Genomic DNA, 22526 nt, shown 5'->3' with positions numbered 1-22526 from the left:
TGTTTGCATTCAAGCGTTTCGAACGTTTGGATTAGTTTAATATTTTTGAAAAGCTTCATTTACGCGCTTACATTTGGTTGTAATAGATATTGGATGAAAGAAAGTTAAAAAACTTTTGAAAGAAAAAACGATATTTTTGCATGTTTATGAATATATTTGCATGTTTATGAATATATTTGCATGTTTTTTGAATATGAATTCATATTTCTGCAAGTGCCCCACCGAATTCACCAACTAGTTTGATATCCGTGAGCTGCATACAGATGGCCACTATTTTGACCTGTGAGGTCTCATCAGTGCAGCTGGTGTGACTATCAGACGACTTTGCCGACCAAACGGCCAAGCAAAGACTTCCACTTTGTGATGACTATGCAATCACCGTCACCCGTTACGCACCAAACTAGGTGCATCCCAGATAACAAGGAAGAAACACTACAGCCAAGCAAACGCTAAAAATTAGTGCCGTCAGGCCCGTGTCTCATTAGTCATATATATAAGCAACTGTAGTCTATAATATGATTTCTGTGAGCTGCATGCATACGCACTTGGACAACGAGTTGCCTTCGACAAGACTCGTATACCAAGGTGTGATCAGCTATCATGTGACATATAACGGTCTCGCGATTTGAATAACAACGATTGCGCAGGAGATATCTGGCTTGGTTATGTGACAAATGAGATGTGCAACTATTCGTATTCCTGTAATTATATGTAAGCCGAAAGGAAAAAAACATGTTATTTACATAATCATTTGACATTTCCGCTACAGCTGCGACACATGCTGTGCCACAGTAAAGGTTACATCGCAAAAATTGATAAAAGGATATCGATAATTTGATTACCAATACTGTAACTTTTTTTACTTCTCCTAAAATATGCCTTCAAAATGTAGCGCAGGTGTTATAAAATTGTATCGCAAAACAAAAACACGTCACGTACAACTAGAAAAAAAGGTGGTGTACGCCAATTTGTAATACCAACAAAGCTATACGTAATTGATTATTTAAATACTTCGTGACCAGATGGAATGAACCAAAATATCATAAAAATGAGCTTCATGCCTTTGGCAACATGATTACCAATTTTGGAACGCTAGCTGGAGTTATACATAATTGCCATCAATTCAAAATCATATTTGGCCTCAAATTAAGTGCTATAACGTACAAAATAATAAATTGCATCAATAATAAAAAATAAGCAGATTTTAAAAACAACACAACCAGCAACGAAAAATGAATAAAAAAACTTATAACTCCGCACCATGGGTACCCGCTTTGATAATCTCTATGGTTTGATCAATGCCAGCGCCATTTGAACTTTTAATGTATCTTTTTTTACGTAGAGGTCTTTCGCGCAAAATAAACATAATTTATTATTTAAATTTGTATGGCAGATGTTAATAATAAGCAAAGTTGAAAACTGATTGGACGACGATGTTTATTTACGTTTGAAAATGCTATGTTTTGTAAGTGAGCAAATACAATGGGTACACACTTGTATCACGAAAAACTACAAACAGTACTGGGTTTTTGACATTGTCTACCACACTGTCGAATGGGGTACTGTCAGCTTGCATCGGTATCGTGTGAGTATCTTTGTTGCCGACACATGGAGTTCCAGTAATTACTTCAGCCAAGAACATGCATCTGTTGCCTTGTGAATCTTCATTTGTAAACCGGTGTGAATATTGTGCGGTCGTTGCAAAGTAAACTCCTTTTCCAAAATGCGTTGCTGAACAAATAAAAAGTCACTTGAAAGTAGAAACTTTACATATTTACTTCTAAATAAATTTCTGTTTTGGTTCGATAACCCGAAGTGTCTAATAGAGAGTTGGCGGATTTATTATTGCTGGCAACACACTGCATAAACCAACATTATTTGTATTTCAGCGTGTGTTATTTCCGTTACAATTTAACCTGCTTTGGTAAGACTACAAACCATTTTTTCCTGCGTGACTTCGATCAAAAGTATCTTTCAAAATTATTTCGCTGGTCGCAGCATCAGTTCCATGGAAAAGCTCGCGGGTTACAGGTTGGTTTGGCATTTTCTTCTCAATCTTCTTTTTCTGTTCGTGAAACTGGTTCCACTGGGTAATGTTTTGAATCCTGTGCAACTAAAATGATACAAAATTTGATTTGTTGCTGTGCATTTTTTTTGGACGCTTCATACAATTTTGTTGACATCAAACAATATTAATTAACATGAAACTATGTCAAATGGTGCTGGAGATTATATAGGAAACAATATCTATTCAAAGTGAAATTTAAATGCCTTTGTATGTACACAATAAAATTAACTTTTGTCAAATGTCCAAATAAATATATGGCAATCTTTGTAGTTTTACCGAAATAGCATCAACTTTTAAAGTTTTCTGAAAGTTTTGAAGAACATTTTGAAATTCTGAACAGTTTGCCGCAACAGGAACTTTCATCACAGTCTCATCTCCCATGTCATTCCAAATTTGGGGTCCTTAAAAATTACACTTGTTATTTTATGTTTGTGGAAGAGGTCGAAAGTTGGTTTATTTAAAAAAAAAAACAATAAAAAATCTGGATGATATTTACTGTGTCAAACATTTTGTGGATTTTTGTTAGAACGTACAGGGTGTTTTTATTTGTGTAATTAATGCACATCTTAATAGCTCACGTTCTGAGATTAATCTTCTGTCAACCTTACAAGTTGAAACTCCTGTGTTTGCTTCCATCTTTGCGAAGTCAACAGCAAGGTAGAGGTTTGGAATTGCATCGTGAACCGTAACGTTTATCTGACCTCGGTTGTTTTTCTGGAATAAGCCACAAGAATTTTGCAGTGCTTACATTTTAAATTTTTTCTCGCAATAAAAGAAATTCGTCTCCTTTGTCTTAAGAATTCTACATATTTTTATTAACAACCCAGTCTAATATGATTTTTGGTTAAACTCGTGTGTCCCAGCAAAAACCATGGAAAAAGTTATTAGATCTTTTGCCCACCTTGTACGCGTTTTCAAGTTCAAAGCTTGCCCTTACAGGAAATTTTCTCAGTTTGCTGTCGGTCGGGTGCAAATACCACCATTCAACGTAATCCGATATGTATAAAGCTTGCTTGAATTCGCTTATGATTTGATTAACTTTCGAGAATGCCGATGACTCGTTCGTTTTTATGCCCTGAATCTTCAATTCACTGGGTATTAACAGAATGATTTAGGAACAGACCATTGGTTGAAAATCACCATAGCGATTGACTCACGTGTTGGAAACTTGTTCGATCAAAACACTTTCGCTTGTCATGAGATTCTGTAGTTCCTGTTCTTCGTCGGGTGTGAAATTCTTTATTGCCTCGTCTTTAATGTTTTGTGTAAAACTCAGTTCATCAACTTTTTTTTCAAGTTTTGCAAATGCCTGAGTGATGCAAAATTATAAAATTAGGCAATAAAATACTGTTTTTTTACATTTTGCACTAAGTTCGAAAGACACTTTCACATTAGTGTTACACAAACAACAAATGGATACAAGTATATCAGTGCCTTATTTCATTAAAATGGTTATACTTGATTATCCGTTAGTTAAGTACAAAAATAAACTGCAAGCATCGCACCGACATACCTTGTCAATGTTTTCTTTGCTTTGGGAGCAGAACTCGACACAAACTGTTGAAGTAACTGTTGGCTGAAATCCTGAGAAATTGAAAGCATGAAATATGTAATTGTAACCAATTTAGTAATACTGTTTGTCTGTCCCTTGTTATCATAAGTAAATTTCCACTTTATTGGTATATTCGGGTCAATTCATCGATACGTTGTGTACCTAACTGGGTACCAAAAGGCAGAGACGAAAGACGTGGTGCTATTGCCAAACGATTGTTTGATATTGCTATCAGCTCCGCTTTCTCTCAATCATATATATGCAAAAAAGTCATCAGCGTGGTTCGCCTATCTTTGTTGGGCACACAACGGATCCATGATCTACCGGCAGGTACCACCAAGGGGAAATTTGTGTGCCTGCTAGTCCAAAAGTTTGCTTTAGAAAAAACCCACTGCCACAGTCACCAGCTGGTTGAAAATGTTGTTATGCTAAGTGCTTTATTATTCTGCAGGTATCAATGCTGTGTATATTAATAAAAAACGGCTATTCTATTTAAATGCCATGTAAACTGCTTTTGTGAAAATGATCGAAGATAACGTTGCCTGTTCTGTGTCTTCAAATTGGCACTTGGTAAAAATAAAATTGTACATAATAATTGTAAGATTGAATTATTTCAAAACCAGAAGAAAGGAAATTCCCCCCCTCACAGATTTAAGGGTCAAGGACCATAAACTCTGAAGTGAGGTTCATTAAGGAACTCTACGCCTAACCTAAAGCGTTACCTAATGCGGCATTCGTTGCATTTTCTTACAAATAGGCCTACCTGATTTTGTGAATTGTTTCGATGACCTCAGAGCTTTGGTTGGGATATTGACCACTTCTCTTTGAAAGCCGTTCAACATGGCGATTTGATAAACGTACACGATAATTTGTTTCAAATTATTAGGTTTGGTTTGATCAAACTTGTTAATGGCTGATGCAAGACACTTTGCCACCGTACCACTTGATAATCCAATAGCTCCTAAACAATCAATAATTTGAACACCAACAATCATGTGGAAGTACAGATAACGACGTAATAAATCTCCAAGTTACCAGTGCCAGCAGGAGGAACGGCCAATGATTGAACTCCAAGTTTGTCTGCTTCAGCAAAGCAATCAAATAGCACTTGCTCTAGTTGGCTAGTGTCGTTAGGTGTCGCTAGATGCAAGATATATTTGCACAAATTTCCGCCCGACGTGACCCGCATGTTATTTGTTGAACTGATAGGATTGTTTGTGCATTCATCCACGATTGTCTGGCCCGCTTTGGCGATCAACGCTTTGCTTACTTGACCTAAAAACAAAAGATATAAAATTTAGCAACTTACCCATGCTACATTGTTTCCTGTTTTTCATCCGGGCCAACTATTGTAAAAACTTAAAATGTGGCTGCTGCTACGACAATTGTCAATTTTCCAAATAACAAATATTTGCTCCTTACGTCAACGCAAAAACGACCTGCTTGAAAAGTATTAGACCATGGATTTGAAGAACAAAACAAATATACATTAAAAAGCAATCTGTGATTATAGCAAATTAAATTCAACCCACAAGCCAAAATAATTTATTTATTTGGCTGAAAAAATTCGAAGAGCATCCGATAACTGACTTACTTGACAAATTAAACTGTTTGGTTGAGTTAACAAGCGCATCACATGTTGAAGAAGTGATATCTCCTGGGCGTACAGAGACACTGATAAAGTTAAGGCCCTTGCTTGCCACTTTAGGGACATTCTGCAAGAAAAAATTGCTTGCATGAAAGTTTGGATTCCAATTCGTGGAAAATTTATTTTTAAGGCCAACACTCACTTGGGCTTGTCGTGCCAGACCTTGAAAGTCAGGTACCATCTTTTTCATAAAAACAAAAACTTCAATTTTTTTGACATTTTTCGGTTTGCCTTCGTTAAACTTGTCAATAGCGGATGCCATACATTTGGCCACAACACTGCTGGACAAACCAATTCCACCTACCGTAAAACACACGTACAACTTTAACTGGTGTTCATGCAAGGGAAAAATCTTGCAAATAAAATCACCCATGAAAAATTATAAAACAATTACAATAAATTTGCAAACATTGTTGCTGTTTATAATATTAACTAAGAATGCCGAAACTATAATTAAAGACAGATTTTTACCTGTACCAACAGGTGGCATCGCTAAGCTGTCGACTCCTAATGCATCAGCTTCACAAAAGCATTCAAAGAGAAGTTTTTCAAGCTCGTCGGTGTCGGTCGGTGTGCTTAGGTGTAAGATATATTTACACAAGTTTCCTCCAGATGTAACTCGCATATTTGTTGTTGATTTCTTTGGATTTTTACTGCATTCATCCTCGATTGATTTCCCAGCTTTTGCGACAAGAGCTTTTCCGACCTGACCTGAAATGGATGTTTTTTGTGTAGTTGGTTTAAGTTTGCTCATATTTACAACGACCATTTAAGTAGGAATTCACACACACGTCCGGTAATCGTACCTGAGAGATCAAACTGCTTGGTTGAGTTAACAAGGGCATCACATTTGGATGACGTAATATCTCCTTGATGGACAGAAACACTAATACAGTTTACTCTTGTGTTTGGCGTTTTTTGATCATTCTGTAATCAAGAAACACATATTTACACAGAGAAAAATGTGGTGTACCAGACAATCATTTAAATGAAATTTAAAAATGTTTTAAAGCACCCACTTTGTCGCGTTTCGTCAAAAATTTGAAGTCAGACACCATGTTTTGCACAAACACAAAAACTTCGATCTTTTTGACATTTTTTGGTTTGCTTCCGTTGAATTTGTCAATGGCGGAAGCCATACATTTCCCCACAACACCACTAGACAAACCAATTCCACCTGAAAAAAATAGAGTAAAAAATGAATACGTCAGACTACTGTATGATTAATCAAACATGTTAATTGGATATTGCATGTTAATTGGAGACAAAAACAGGCTTGATGATTTCATAGTTAGTTGCACGCGATATTAGAACATCTATGATTTTACCTGTACCAACAGGAGGGATTGCTAAACTGTCAACTCCTAATCCATCAGCTTCACAGAAGCATTCATAGAGAAGTTTTTCCAGTTCGTCGGTGTCGGTTGGAGTGTCGAGGTGTAAGATATATTTACACAAGTTTCCTCCAGAAGTAACCCGCATATTAGTTGTTGATTTCACTGGTTTTTTATTACATTCATCTTCAATCGATTTCCCAGCTTTTGCCACCAAAGCTTTTCCAACCTGACCTGAAGCATTTTTAGTTAGCATTTAGTGATTTCTCGCTTGCATGTTCAAACTACTCCTTATTACTATTCTACATCCACAACCAGTACCAACTCACCAGAAAGATCAAATTGTTTGGTGGAGTTGACAATGACGTCACAGGTGGTTGTAGTAATATCTCCTTGCTTCACAAACACCATAACTTTTTTCTCCTTTGAAATGGTCAAAGTCGTTTGCAAGACATTGATGGATAGAACATTTTCTGCCGCCTAACAAAGACACAATTTCTAGGTTTTTAAATCCTGCAGCAGCCACTAGAAGTGTGAACTATAGCCTAAATCTTTGCTAAGCACACAATTGTTTGCTGTTGTTACAAAACTTAATTCCATCATAACACATGCTGTATACCTTCGTCACGTTCTTATCACTGGAGAATACGACCAAGTAGATATCATGTAAACTGCTTCCGTTGTAGTTTTTCACCACTTCGTCAAAACATCTCACAACCAACTCAGGTGGAAACTGGAAACCACCGGCACCGAGGGCAGGGAACGCCATAGATCGATATCCTGACTTCTCAGCCAGGTTTAGGCAATTCGTGATTGTTTTCTTCAATACTTGTTCGCCGTTGCTCTGGTCGAAGTTATCCAGAACCACGTGATAAACCTCCTGACAGTAGAGTTTGAACCCAGGAGTTTTGATTACTTCACCGACGCTGTGATTCCCGCTGCTTGCCTTCTTACATGCTTCCTGACGATTTAAATGCAAATGTCAACTTGGTTGACTAGAAAACGATAATCTGAGGGCAGTGTCCTTAGTTAATAGGACAAAATTGTACTATGTATATTTGCTGGAGCCATTTCAATGACAATTTTAAAGAGTGTTTATAATTGCGCTTCATATAACCATATCTTCCCAAGTAAGACTTTAAGGCAAAGGAGGTATATTGCTTCAACTTGTTTAACCTGGCACCGAAACCCATGACGATTCTACTTTTTTGCTACATTGTATTTATTATTATGACGACGGGTTATTTACTGTATTTAAATCAAATTTAAAGATTGCTTGCAACTTTTATGCTGTATAGTTTTTGATGATCAACAATATTTCAGAACCAGCAATATGTAAAAAACGCAACGGAAAATGTAAATCAATATAATAGATCATAGCACCTATCTTTATACCTGAATTTTATCCCCAGCTTGTTTAAGTAGAGCTCGCGATATAACAGAACCTGCACAACTTGATACATTTTGAGCAGATGACGAAGTCACAATGACATCAGCCTTTGAAATACAATAAAACTTTAACATTTACTGATGTTTATTTTGACGAATGTAAATAGGGTTTAAACATTTTGCAATTTATGCCCAAATCAAGCTTCAGTTTTCGAAATGATTAGAAAAAATTAGAAACTGAATTTCTACACCTGGAACTTTGAAATATCTCCGAATGTAACTTTCAGTGCCGTCGATCCGTTTGGAGTTGATGTTTGCTAAACACAACAAACGAATTTTTTGTTTACGTATTAATAAATTTTGTGGCTTTCTGAGTTAAGCATTACCGGTATTATGGCATTAACAGCTGGTGGAACCACAACGGAAGCTTTTCTAAGATGAACAGAATCAAAGGACTTGATTTCCTGTTCCAACACTTTCACAACCTCTTCCGTTGGATACGAAAATTCTGCTACACCCAAGCATGGAAATGCGATTGAGGAATGACCAGATTTTTCAGCCATCTTCAGGCAGGTTTTTATAGATTTTCGCAGAAAGCCTTCGCCATCTGCTGGGTTGTAGTGTGAGAGAAGGACGTGGTAAACCTCCTTACAGGAAAGGCTGAAACCATTTGTGGCCAAAACGTCACCAGTCTGTAGTTTGGGATCACTTGCAGTTCGACAGGCATCCTGCATGCAATACATTTAGTTTGTACTGTGCTGGTTTGTCACTAGGTTTGGCATTAAATTCCAGTGACACGAAACAATCGTATCAGTAGGCACACAAAGTATTACTGTATTACTGCGAACGACATTGATGCAGTATAATATGCTTTGTTTGGAAAGCGATTTGCGACCTTGGAAACTAAAAAAACATTATACTGCTTTACTGTATGTTACTGTCAAATTGACATTTCCGGGCAAGTTAAAAATAGATAAAAACAAAACAAAATTTGGCCTTCACCATTGTGATGTCATGACATCACAGTGCACTGTGACTTAGAAAGGATATACAATGTCCGAAAGTAAACGTCAGGCAATTATTTACAGTCATGATACATGCTTTCTGTGTTATTTTTACCTTTAAACCGTTCCCAGCTCGTTTAAGCAAAGCTTTTGAAGTTTCCGATCCGTCACAGCTTGCAAAGTCTTGTGGTGACGTTGACGTTACGATTATGTCGTCCTAAAATCGCGTATCAAAAGAAAAGTTTATGAAAGAAAGCGATAAGAAAAAGACGAACCTGGAAATTCGAGATGTCCCCCGTTGTGTGTTCAAGTTTTATTTGGCTTTGCTGCGTTATTTCCTGAGTGCATGAGCACGATTTTGCGATTCTCTGTAGAAAGTTAATTCCTTTTTTATCCGCGAGATATTTCGCAATTCCAGGTACTTTGATTGATTTCTCCTTTCTGATTAAATCGTGTATGATATCTTGAATCCAGGTGAAAGCTACAAATACATGTCCATAATTATGGGCAATTACAATGTACACGACTCTTCTGGTAAAACAACAGGCAGTGACGTTGCATCTGCATGCAGTATCCCAATGAAGGGCAGTTGTATAGTTACTAAAACGTTGATCAATAAAAGTGTAACACTAGGCAGCATCGCTCCACGGCACATGCAATAGCATGTAACACTTCATCGCCGTCAGATTATAGGATTGTGGTGAACTCCTACGCATATGTAAAAGTTGCCTGACAAGTTGTGCGCAAGCACTTGCTTATCTTGACTACAATATACCCGCAAAACCGAAGCTCAGTCGGTGGAGCGATCGGCCTGTTTAGCCCAGGGTCGTCACACCTCACCGGGAGCTTGATTTTTCAAATCTCGCTTCGACATGTTGGGGAATTTGGCTGATCCAGCTCGGCCGCAAGCCTTCGCTGCGATGCCAGTGGACCTTATCACAGCAAACAGTTTGTTTTTGACAGAGCTTTTTTTAAGTTGAGCAACGTGCATTACCATCACAAAAATCCTGAGTTGAGGTACTATGCTTATTCGGCAATAGAATGCAGAGGGTTTATTAAACCAAGCAGTAATTAACTGACTATTCAAACACACCCACGCAGCCAAACAAAGGTATACATTTTATAGCTGTGACGTGCGTTTGCATGATTAACACGCTCATTTCACATTAGGAACAGACTAATACCATCAACTTACCACTTGCAACATGACGCTCTGTTCCTGAAATGGTTACTTCGTCAGTTTTAAAATCCAATTCAACGTCTTCCAATCTCTCATCAGCATCCTTTAACTGCCTCAGATATGTTTTAAGGTAGCTGATAATAATGGGTTTCTCCCGGATAGGTTTCGTTTCAACTTCGTCGTCGAGAGAAAAATAACTTTCCTCGCTCTCAGACGAAGAATCGCTCATTGCTGACCCGGAAACTGCGAGGAACAAAAAAATGCAAAAGTGAAGACGTGTAAGTTGTGAAACATATTTAACCACAACACACTACTGCTTGTCCTAGTCTATACTGCAGAATTGATTTCCTTTACACCACACCTCTTGATGAGAATAATTACGTAGCACATGATTGTGTGCAAGAACTTAATATCCAGTCATAACGTTCAAGTTTTTAACTTAGCCTAACTATATATTACTAGCAACATGGAACGCAAACAAAAGCGGAAATTACAACGTGCAGTATATTGAGACACGAGCGTGAGCATTTAATCACACTCTGCTGGCACTGCTAAGGCCAAACGTTAACGCTTATGACCAAATGTTAACAGATAGCACTTGTACAGATACCTGTTAAGATGTTTTTCCAGTCGTACAATCTATCCTCTTGTTCCAAGTTTGGCGTGTAAATTGTTGCGTGTTCGCTAAGGCAAAAATATAAACTACTGCAGCCTACTCAACACATGCCAGCCAGCACCAATAATTCCTTAGCTGAAGCTAGATATCAACTGGGTTGCTTTACTTAATTGCCACACCAATACCTTTCTAGTGAGCACACAAACCTGTGTCACGAAATTTATTCAGTTGTTTCAAACGCCGTGACGCGGTCTCAATTCCACATACACATTCAGAGCCCACACGAAACCTTTTTTCCTATTTTTCAACGCTGGCGAAGCGTGACAACACAGGAGGCTCGCACCTAAATAGATTTTATTTGCACTGGCGGCTTGAAAAAGAGGAACCGGTACTCAACGCATCATACCTGACAGAGACAGACGCAATTTGTAACTAAATCCATTTGAACAAAGGTAGAAAACAAAAGATTGGCGTACTCTCTTGTGCACCGTTTCAGTGAAACGCAATGCTTCTTCAACCATACACTAACGAATTTCCCATGGCATTGTGCTCCATGTAAACACTACAACTTCAAAAGGAAACAACAGTAGCACGAGGCGATATATTCTCTTACAATTCTGGCATGGTCCGAACCCCTGTTCACTTTTACAAGGTTTTCGTCCTCCCATATAACAAAACATGATGTAGTTTTAATGCTGTTTTGTTGATCCTTATGTACCACAACATTCAACATAAAAACCCCTGTTTTTAACTATTGCCATTAGCTTGGTGCAATGTTCACGCGTTATGTCAGTACCAGCCTGGGCGTGGAAAACAGAGCGCCTCGTTTCGATGATGTCACATCCATTACTGTTTTTGTATCTCCAACCAATGTAACATCCAAATATAAGGGCTTGTTTGCTTTGCAACTTTTGTAAGACCTAGTCACTCTGTGTGGAACTACCGTAGCTAAAATTAAGTAATACTGCAACATTGCATGATAACGCATATTAGTAAGCATTTTCACTTCGCTAAAAATAGCCAAACTGACTGAACCAAGAATCCTGTAAAAAGTGCATTCACTTTCGGAGATACTGTAGGTCTGAAATTTCAGATGCACAAAAGCGGGATGGATGCAAACAAGCATTTACAATGAATGCCTTTTTGTATTTTATAAGGAGGTACGATTTATTGCATTTATACGACACACGATGCGACAGGTGGACGCTGGCATTGCGAAATACCCCTAAAACGTTGGTTCAATAAAACTGCCAACAACATTGTCAAATGGCATTCCATCTTTTTGTGTATGTGCTTTTACACTTTAACTTTTACAGAGGCGTTGCTTTCGCAACAATTCCCTGTTAGAACATTCGCTATAACGTTCTTTTCCATGGCGGTGAAAGTTTATGCTGGAGAATCTGGGGATACCTCGGACGTTTTTTTAAATTTCTTCTGTTTTTTAAAATGATGCACCACATACCTAAATTTCATTTTGTTACAAGCAGAAAAGCAAGCCTAAAATAAAGAAAGTTTGTTCGTTTCCTTATCGATCAAAACACTTTGTGTCCAGCTGGTACTTTTGAAGCGAGTAGAACTTTGTATTAAATTTGCAAAAAATATCATGATGAAACCAAGTGCTAAGTAAAAATTCAGCTCAAGATATTGCACAAAACATGCATAGGAACAAACAATATACGACACAAGTATTTAACTGCAAAAACTTTTAACGAAAACAAAAGTTTAGCAGTACAGTCCGCTGGTCCAGCATCAATCAATTTAAATGAATAAAATGCTAATCATGGCTATTTTTGCCAGATGATTTGACCAAAAACTTTGATTGTAAAGAAAATATCTGCGCCTATATGGAGTAAAATATGTCAGTTAACAATTCATACTACTTTTGTAAGTGAGCACATATAATGGATATACACTTGTGTCACGAAAAATCACAAACTTTTGTGGGTTCTTTACATTGTCAACCACACTGTCGAATGGGGTACCGTCGGCTTGCATCGGTATTTTGATTGTCTTTTCGCTGCCAACGCAGTAGGTCCCAGTAATTACTTCAGCCAAGAACATGCATCTATTCCCTTGTGAATCTTCGCTCGTAAAAGTTTGAGAATACAGGGCAGTCGTGGCAAAGTAAACTCCCTTCCCGTAGACGGTTGCTGTACAAATACAAAATATCACAAAAAAGGGAAAACTTAGGTTTGCGTCATGAAACAATGTTCACTTGGTTCTATGTGACAAATCATTGGTGATTGTGCAAGTACAAAAGAATACACTACATTAATCCATACTGAACAGTTGGTTTTGCCTGTTTGTCTACAAAGTATAGGTCTCGACCCCGAAGAGTATTAGTATTTTAATTCAAAACGTAATGTTCTATTCAAAATTACGTAGATGCAAAAATGAAAATTCAGCATTTAATCAATAGTGTAAGAATGATGAAAGTCAACAAACCATGTTTTCCTACATGACTTCGATCGAAAATATCTTTACAAATTATTTCACTCGATGCAAAATCTGTTCCATGGAAGAGTTCACGGGTTACAGATTGTTTTGGCATTTTCTTCTCAATTTTCGTCTTCTGTGCCTGAAACTGCTTCCACTGAGTAATGTTCTGAATCCTGTACAGCTAAAGAAGTCAAAAATTTGATTTGTTGTTGTACGTTCTTTGACGTGGCTAAGTGAACTAAACGAGCATGCTTTGGATTTATGCAAGCTTATAGTATCCGCGATTGTAACAACTTGGAATCTTTCAAGAATCATTTACATACTATTGCCTTTGAAAAGTTGATATTTTATATACCAGCGTAACAATAAGAGCAATATAACATCACTACAAATAATGATGACTTTTATAATTTTACCGAAACTGCAGTCAAATTTAACGTTTTTTGGAATTTTTGAAGAACATTTTTAAATTCTGAAGAATTTACTACAACAGGAGCTTTCATCGCAGTCTCATCTCCCATTTTGCACCAATTCTTAGGTCCTAAAAATAAACGGTATTGAAGGTAAAATGACGACACTTTTCAGAAAGCAAAACGAATTATACACATTTTTATGAACGGAAAAAAGGCAAATTTTCCACTGCCGTAAAAAATGTTTCAAAAAATGTTTCCGTGTACTTATTCATTCAGTTTTGAAGCATAATGATTCCACATATGAATCACTCACTTTCTGAGACTAATCTTCTTTCAACATTACAGGTGGAAAGTCCTGATTCCTTCTTTGAGAAGTCAACAGCAAGATAGATATTTGGAGTCGTGTCGTGAACCGTAACACCTATTTGACCTTGGTTGTTTTTCTAAAATAAACCAACGATAATCATGCATCACATTTAATTCAATCTTGCGTTACACTTAAAAATATAGTATATAGGGAATTTTCCTTGATCTTTTTTTAAAATTTGTTTTGCAATATCCCAGTCTAGTCACTATTGTAGTTTGATGGAACTAGTGTGTCCAAAAAAAAACCTATGCAAAAAAATGGATACAATCGTTAGCTCACCTTGTATGAGTGTTCAAGTTCGAAGCTTGACCGCACAGGAAATTTTCTGATTTTGTTGTCGGTCGGGTGCAAATACCACCATTCAACGTAATCCGATATCTGTAAAGCTTGCTTGAATTCGCTTATGATTTGATGAACTTTCGATAATGCCGATGACTCGTTCGTTTTTATGCCCTGAATCTTCATTTCACTGGGTTTGAACAGAATGATTTAGAAACAGACCATTGGTTAAAATCAAAGCAATTGACTCACGTGTTGGAAACTTGTTCGATCAAAACATTTTCGCTTGTCATGAGATTCTGTAGTTCTTGTTCTTCGTCGGGTGTGAAATTCTTTATTGCCTCGTCTTTGATGTTTTGTGTAAAACTCACTTCATCAACTTTTTTCCCAAGTTTTGCAAATGCCTGAGTGATGCAAAATTATAAAATTAAGCAATAAAGTAGTTTTTTTATATTTTGCACTTTTCGAAAGACACATTCACATTAGTGTTACACAAACAACACATGGATAGATGTATATTATCGCTATATTGCATTAAAATGGTTATACATGATTATCTTAGTTAAGTACAAAAATAAACTGCAAGCATCGCACCGACATACCTTGTCAATGTTTTCTTTGCTTTGGGAGCAGAACTCGACACAAACTGTTGAAGTAACTGTTGGCTGAAATCCTGAGAAATTTTGAAAGCATGAAATGTGTAATTGTATGCAATTTAGTAATACTGTTTGTCTGCCCCATATTATCAACAGTAGGTAGTTAGTATTATGAAATTAAAACAAACTTTTTTCTGGCATCTTTTCATGAGACGTTGTTTAAGAAAAACTTAAAAAATGTTTCTAAAATTTCTGCTTTGTGGTACCTTTCGGTTAATCATCGATCCGTTGTCAACTGGGTACCAAACAACAGATACGAAAGACGTGGAGCTCACAATGGCCAAACGATTGTTCGATAGAGCTATCGGTTCGGCGTTCACCCCAATCATACATGTGAAAAGAGCGATCAACGTGGTTCGACTCTGCAGTTTGGTACCCAATTGGGTGCACAAAGGATCTATGATAACCGGCAAGTATCAACATGGGGAAATCTGTGTTCTTGCTAATCCAAAAGTTGGCCCACAGCCAAATTCACCAGCTCGTTCAAAATGTGTTCGTGTGATGTGCTTTGTTATCCATGAAGTGTTTATTAATAAAAAACGCATATTCTATTTGTTTCGGTTGCCAAAACGGTTGTAAACTACTTGTGTGAAAATGATAAAGTTAACGTTGTCTGTCTTGTGTCTTCATATTGGCACTTGATAAGAATAAAATTGTACATATTAATTGGAAGATTGGATTATTTCAAAACCAGAAGAAAGGAGATTGCCAAATTTCAGCACCAAGTCTCACACCTTTGAGGGTCAAGGACCATAAACTCTGAAGTGAGGTTCATTAAGGAAGTCTACCCATAACCTAAAGCGTTACCAATTGCGGCATACGCTGCATTTTCTTACAAATAGGCCTACTTGATTTTGTGAATTGCTTGGATCGCCTCAGAGCTTTGGTGGGGATATTGACCACTTCTCTTTGAAAGTCGTTCAACATGGCTTTTTGATAAACGTAGACGGTAATTTGTTTCAAATTATTAGGTTTGGTTTGATCAAACTTGTTAATGGCTGATGCAAGACACTTTGCCACCGTCCCAGATGATAATCCAATAGCACCTAAACAATCAATAATTTATACACCAACATTTTATGATAGTACCATGAAAATCATTTCGAATTTTTATGTATGTGAATTGATTCTGGGTATTATTTCCCATTCTGTTGCAAGTAGCCATGACGATTTCCACCTTATTTTAAATATATACACTATCTATTAACAAGACAGACAGATTTTAGCTTGAAACGAAAGTTGCTTAGATAGTGTGAATTTTTATGTAGCTAAGTTATTCTTAAAAAAAATTGTGATATGGCAGCAAACGGGAAAGTACAGATAACTACGTAATAAATCTCCAAGTTACCTGTGCCTACCGGAGGAACGGCCAGTGATTGAACTCCAAGTTTGTCGGCTTCAACAAAACACTCAAATAGCACTTGCTCTAGTTGGCTGGTGTCGTTAGGTGTCGCTAGATGCAAGATATATTTGCACAAATATCCGCCCGACGTGACCCGCATGTTATTTGTTGAACTGATAGGATTGTTTGTGCGTTCATCCACGATTGTCTGGCCCGCTTTGGCGATCAACGCTTTGCTTACTTGACCTAAAAACAAAATATATAAAAATTAGTAACTTGCTCATACTACCTTGTTTCCTGTTTTTCATCTGGGCCAACTATTACGAAAACTTAAAATGGAGCGTAACTTCTGCTACGACTATTGCCAATTTTTCTGTGACAATTATTAGTGCCATATGTCAATGCACAAAGGACCAAGTATTCGACCTTCGATTTGACGAGCAAAGCAAGTATACATTAAAAAGAAATCTGTGATCATCGCAAATTAAATTTTCTTTCACAATCCAAAATTATGTATTTGGCAGAAAAAATGCAAAGAGCATTAAATGGCTGACTTACTTGAAAGATTAAACTGTTTGGTTGAATTAACAAGTGCTTCACACGTTGAAGAAGTGATGTCTCCTGGGCGTACATTGACACTGAGAAAATTAAGGCCCTTGCTTGACACTTCGGGGACATTCTACAACTAAAAAATGCTTGTTTTGAAGTTTCCAATTCGTGGGAAATTTGGCCAACACTTACTTGGGCTTGGCGTGCCAGACCTTGAAAGTCACGTATCATCTTTTTCATAAAAACAAAAACTTCAATTTTTTTGACATTTTTCGGTTTGCCTTCGTTAAACTTGTCAATAGCGGATGCCATACATTTGGCCACAACACTGCTGGGCAAACCTATTCCACCTGCGGTAAAACGCACGACTTTAATCGGTTTTCATGCAAGGGAAAAGTCTTGCAAATAAAATCACCCATGAAAAATCAGAAAACAATTACATTAAATTTGCAAAATAAAATTTAGAAAATTTTTTTCCGTTGGCACCCCTGACTTTATAAAAACAGGCTTTTCAAACATTGTTGCTGTTTATAATATTAACTAAAAATGCTGCAACTATAATTAAAGACAGATTTTTACCTGTACCAACAGGTGGCATTGCTAAACTGTCGACTCCTAATGCATCTGCTTCACAGAAACATGTAACGTTTATGCATGACGTAGTGTTCACATTTACGTAATTTTCCATTTAGGTAATGGAGAGTGACTTGCAGTTTTGTACCGCCCAGATAAATACCACAGTTCTCGGAACTGCCCAGGAAGAATTGATCGTAATCGCATAATGATAGTATCGTAGCTCACGCGACGACATTCTTACACTGTTATGATTGTCTTTAAATCTCTGGTTTCTGTAGCCCGAATTCATTCCACATTGTGGGATCGCCACTCTGCGCTGGGCTTTTGCCTAGTGTAGTTTTACCATTCATTCTACATTGTTGGTACGCCTTGGCGTAGAATCACGTTTGTTTATTCTACTCTGGGGTTGAGTTGTATTTCTGAACATATATCCTTTTGTCTTGGTGAATAAAACATACTAACACAAGTTTGGTTAGTACGAAGAGGAGTCAGGAGTCAGGGAAACGCATTATCGCAGTTGAACACGCAATTCAAACAAACAAACAATACACATCTCTACAAACATTCATAGAGAAGTTTTTCCAATTCATTGTAGTCAGTCGGTGTGTCGAGGTGTAAGACATATTTACACAAGTTTCCTCCAGATGTGACTCGCATATTTGTTGTTGATTTCACTGGATTTTTATTGCATTCATCCTCGATTGATTTCCCAGCTTTTGCGACAAGAGCTTTTCCGACCTGACCTGCAATACATGTTTTTGTGTGGTAGGTTTAAGTTTGCTACAACCTTCATTTTCCGATAATCTTACCAGAGAGATCAAACTGCTTGGTTGTGTTTACAAGGGCATCACATTGGGATGACGTAATATTTCCTAGATGGACAGAAACACTAAAACAGTTTAAATGTATTATGGAATTGTCAGCTGGTGGAATAACAACGAAAGCTTTTCTAAGATGAACAGAATCAAAGGACTTGATTTCCTGTTCCAACACTTTCACAAACTCTTCAGTTGGATACGAAAATTCTGCTACACCCAAGCATGGAAATGCGATTGAGGTATGACCAGACTTTTCAGCCATCTCCAGACAGGCTTTTACACAATTTCGTAGCAATCGTTCCCCGTTGGTTGGGTTGTAATGTGAGAGAAGGACGTGGTAAACCTTTTTACAGGAAAGGTTGTACCCATTTGTGGCCACAACATCACCAGGTTGTAATTTCGGAATGCTGACCTTTCGGCATTCATTCTGTATGTAATTGGTTTGTAACTACGTATTTATACCTATATAGGTTTTGCATTAAATTCCAGAGACACAAACGAGTCGTATATATAAGCATAAAAAGCCAACCGTATTTCTACGAACGACATTGATGCAGCACAATATGCTTTATTTTAAAAGCTATTTGTCACCTTGAAAACCAAATAATATTAAAATTCTTTAAAGTATGTTACCTTGGCAACCAAACGTTTCCGGACAAGTTGAAGGGAGATGGAAATAAAACAAAGAGTGACCGAGTTATCGAAATACGATATGAGAAAATAAACGCCAGGTTATCGTTCTTGTCATGCCAGTTTACGCTTTTTCTGTGCGATTCTTACCTTTAAACCGATCCCAGCTCGTTTGAACAAAGCTTTTGAAGTTTCCAACCCGTCACAGCTTGCAAGGTCTTGTGGTGACGTTGACGCTACGATTACGTCGGCCTAAAATCGCGTACCAAAACGAAAGTTTGATACGCGATAGAATTAAAAAGCGTTGAGGAAAAATTGAACCTTGAATTTCGAGATATCCCCCAATGTGTGTTCAAGTATTTGGCTTTGCTGCGTTATTTCCAGAGTGCATGAGCACGATTTTGCGATTCTCTGTACAAAGTTAATTCCTTTTTCATTCTCGAGATATTTCGCAATTCCAGGAACTTTGATTGACTTCTCCTTTCTGATTAAATCCTGTATGATATCTTGAATCCAGGTGAAAGCTGCAAATACATGTGCATAATTATGGGCAATTACAATGTAGACGACTCTTCTGGAAAAATAACTGGCAGTGGCGGTGCATCTGCATGCAGTATCCTAATGAAGGGCAGTTGTATTGCCACTAAAACGGTGATCAATAAAAGTGTAACACTATGCAGCATCGATGGTGGTGAACTCCTATACGCATATATAAAGGTCGCCTGGCAAGTTGTGCGCAAGCACCTGTGTATCTTGACTACAATATACCCGCAAAACCGCAGCTCAGTCGGTGGAGCGATGGGCCTGATTAGCCCAAGGGTCGTGACTTCAAGCCTCACCGGGAGCTTGATTTTTTAAATCTCGCTTCGACTTGTTGTGAAATGTGGTTGATCCAGCTCGCCCGCAAGCCTTGGCTGCGATGCCAGTGGACCTTATCACAGCAAATAGTTCGTTTTTGACAGAGCTATTTTTAAGTTGATTAACACATATTACAACTGTCTAAGAAACATTCGTTTCAGGTTAAAATCTTTCAGTCTAGTTCAGTTAGACATATATATTTCGCTTTTTAAAGCATCATCAGTGTCTATAAAAGCAGAGCAAGAATTAGGTTCAAATAAAATAAAGGCTCTCCACTACCTCGCAACACGCCCTTTACACAACTAAAAACCTGCCACATGCAACGGGTGGAAGCGTTGACAAACCACGGAAAAGATAAGGACACAGGAAAAAAAAAAACACGGTGATGATAAAACACGGGAAAGATAAAGAAACAGTATCTGCTCAAAGCAATGTGGACAAAAAAACATCATTTGCACCGCGGTAAAATCATTTTTTGTATATTAATTTGCGTTTATTTTATTTAACCATTTATCTGCAGCCATGTCCAAATTAGCGGTTGTTCAACGAAAGTGACTTTGTAACTCCTTTAAATGGGTGGATGTTGTAAAAACGAGCGTGGATGACAATCTTTAAAATGATGCAAAAGCGCTGTTCCATCGTTGCGCTGTGATATGTCGAACTTGGCCCATGTGGCACGGTGACCCGACCAACGAGTGTCAAACCTATTTTTCGTTTGTCCCACATCTTATTCCTTGCAAGTTGCAACATATATACCACAACTTTTGCATGTTAAGCTTTGAATAATCTTAACTGCCAGTTGGAGTTTGTAAAAATGTGGATGGTTTAACCATGCTTGTTCTATATCGACCGTGGCTGCCACATATGGCACAATGCCCGCAGGGATATGATCCTGTTGCAGAGCTATCCGCAGATTTTCCAATGGCAATTTGCCTAGGGCGTATCAGAAGGTCTTGGAGAGATGGTGGTCTCTTATATGTCACAATGCAGTTTGGTTTCATTTGTTTTTCTTTTTCGGAAAGTTGCAGTAGCGCTCGAAACTGCGAGGCCCAAGTGATTTTCTTAATATTTTGCATTGACGGCTTGTCTCTGTTGTTGTTCTGCTCCTTCCAAGTTCTCGCTTCTCTAATGATATCAGCAGTCACTGGTTTGGGGAACTTCGAGCGCTTTGCCTTTGCCTCTAGTCCGTCAATGCTGTTCTCTAACATATATTACCATCACTAAAATCCTGAGTTGAGGTACTATGCTTATTCGGCCATAGAAAGCAAAGGGTATCTTGGCGATTAACTAACTGTTCAGATACACTCACGCAGCCAAACAAAGGCGACGTGCGTTTGCATGATCTCCACGCTAATTTCACATTAGGAACAGACTAATCCATCAACTTACCATTGGCAACATGATGCTCCGTTCCTGAAATCGTTACTTCGTCAGTTTTAAAATCCAATTTAATTTCTTCCAATCTCTCATCAGCATCCTTTTCTTGCCTAAGATATGTTTTAAGGTAGCTGATGATAATGGGTTTCTCCCGGATAGATTTCGTTTCAACTTCGTCGTCGATAGAAAAATAACATTTCTCGCTTTCAGACGAAGAATCGCTCATCGTTGACCCGGAAACTGCGAACGAACCGTTGTTGCAAAAAATGCAAAACTGAGGTCGTGTAAGTTATAAAACATGTTCAGCCACAACACATTACAGCTTGTCCTAATCTACTGTAAAATTGATTTCTTTGATACCACACTTCATTACAATAATTTCGTGGCACATGATTGTGTACAAGAACTTAATAACCAGTCAAAAGTCTTAGCATAACTATATTTCACTAGCAACACGGAACGCAAACAAAAGCGGAAATAACAACGTGCAGTATATTAAGACACGAGCGAGAGCATTAATCCCCTCTGCTGGCACTGCTGAGACCAAATGTTAACAGATAGCACTTGTACAAATACCTGTTATGATGTTTTTCCAGTCGTACAATCTATCCTCTTGTTCCAAGTTTGTGGTGTAAATTGTTGCGGGTTCGATAAGGCAAAAACTTGAACTACTGCAGCAATTGTAGCCTACTCAACACATGGCAAGCAGCATCAATAATTTATCAGCTAAGGCTATATATAAATGGGTTGCTTTCTTAATTGCCACACCAATACCTTTCAAGTGAGCACACAAACCCATGACACGAAATTCATTCACTTGTGTCCAAACGCGGTGACGCGGTCTCAATTCCACATGCACATTCAGAGCCCACACCAAACCTTTTTCCTATTTTTCAACGCTGGCGAAGCGTGACCACAGAGAAGGCTCGCTGCGGCTTGATTAAGAGGAACCGATACTCAACGCATTATACCTGACACAGACAGACGTAATTTGTAACTAAATCCTAATGAACAAAAGGTGTTCTCTCTTGTGCGCCGTTTTATTAAACCACAATGATTTTTCATCCATGCATTGACAAATTGCCCATGGCATTATGCTAAATGTGAACACTACAACTTCGAAAGGAAACTACATGCAGTAGCACGAGGCGATATATCCTCTTAGGATTCTGGCATGTTCCGAACTGCATTCACTTTCTTAAGGTTACAATGTTTTAATATTGATTTCAAAATACTAAATGTCAGTATTAAACGTTCCCATTTTGGATATAGCTGTAGCACAATTTCAGGATAGATATCTCGAATAATTAGAGATTTGGCAGGCAATGTTTGGGATTTTTTTCGTTGGTTTTTCGTGGTATTATAAAATTTTACAAGCTCCCATAACAAGACATGCTGTAGTTTTGTTGGTGTTCATGCTTCATAACATTG

The 22526-nt window shown here is 37.8% G+C and overlaps 2 protein-coding genes across 3 annotated transcripts; both read right to left on the bottom strand.

Moving 5' to 3' along the window:
• Positions 1 to 1112: 1112 nt before the first annotated feature.
• On the bottom strand, positions 1113 to 21926 carry LOC145917912 (protein mono-ADP-ribosyltransferase PARP14-like). Of its 2 annotated transcripts, XM_082978860.1 has the most exons (25): positions 21870 to 21926; positions 10786 to 10976; positions 10191 to 10418; positions 9271 to 9476; positions 9111 to 9212; positions 8378 to 8719; positions 8243 to 8308; positions 7998 to 8099; positions 7222 to 7563; positions 6932 to 7082; positions 6597 to 6836; positions 6288 to 6445; positions 6075 to 6195; positions 5740 to 5979; positions 5411 to 5568; positions 5215 to 5335; positions 4656 to 4895; positions 4384 to 4581; positions 3582 to 3652; positions 3226 to 3377; positions 2970 to 3159; positions 2647 to 2782; positions 2345 to 2469; positions 1939 to 2113; positions 1113 to 1731 (listed from the first exon to the last, which is right to left on the bottom strand). In XM_082978860.1, the coding sequence occupies exons 3-25, from the start codon at positions 10402 to 10404 to the stop codon at positions 1457 to 1459; spliced, it is 4125 nt and encodes a 1374-aa protein (XP_082834986.1). In that variant the 5' UTR covers positions 10405 to 10418; positions 10786 to 10976; positions 21870 to 21926; the 3' UTR covers positions 1113 to 1456. The 2 variants fall into 2 exon arrangements, with proteins under 2 accessions (XP_082834986.1, XP_082859348.1); XM_083003222.1 differs by lacking the exon at positions 21870 to 21926 and having other exon boundaries at positions 10786 to 11028.
• Positions 12655 to 21908, bottom strand: LOC145890168 (protein mono-ADP-ribosyltransferase PARP14-like). The gene is made up of 17 exons (XM_082981227.1): positions 21672 to 21908; positions 21108 to 21335; positions 19182 to 19384; positions 19011 to 19112; positions 18222 to 18657; positions 17976 to 18155; positions 17029 to 17186; positions 16846 to 16966; positions 16294 to 16533; positions 15794 to 15991; positions 14892 to 14962; positions 14542 to 14693; positions 14290 to 14479; positions 13957 to 14086; positions 13647 to 13771; positions 13237 to 13411; positions 12655 to 12941 (listed from the first exon to the last, which is right to left on the bottom strand). The coding sequence occupies exons 2-17, from the start codon at positions 21319 to 21321 to the stop codon at positions 12655 to 12657; spliced, it is 2982 nt and encodes a 993-aa protein (XP_082837353.1). The 5' UTR covers positions 21322 to 21335; positions 21672 to 21908.
• Positions 21927 to 22526: the final 600 nt, after the last annotated feature.

The sequence above is a fragment of the Ascidia mentula genome, chromosome 1 (genome assembly GCF_947561715.1).
Source record: "Ascidia mentula chromosome 1, kaAscMent1.1, whole genome shotgun sequence".
Classification (NCBI taxonomy): domain Eukaryota; kingdom Metazoa; phylum Chordata; class Ascidiacea; order Phlebobranchia; family Ascidiidae; genus Ascidia; species Ascidia mentula.
The sequence above is the reverse complement of the archived record's forward strand: the minus strand, read 5'-3'. Positions and strand labels throughout refer to the sequence as shown.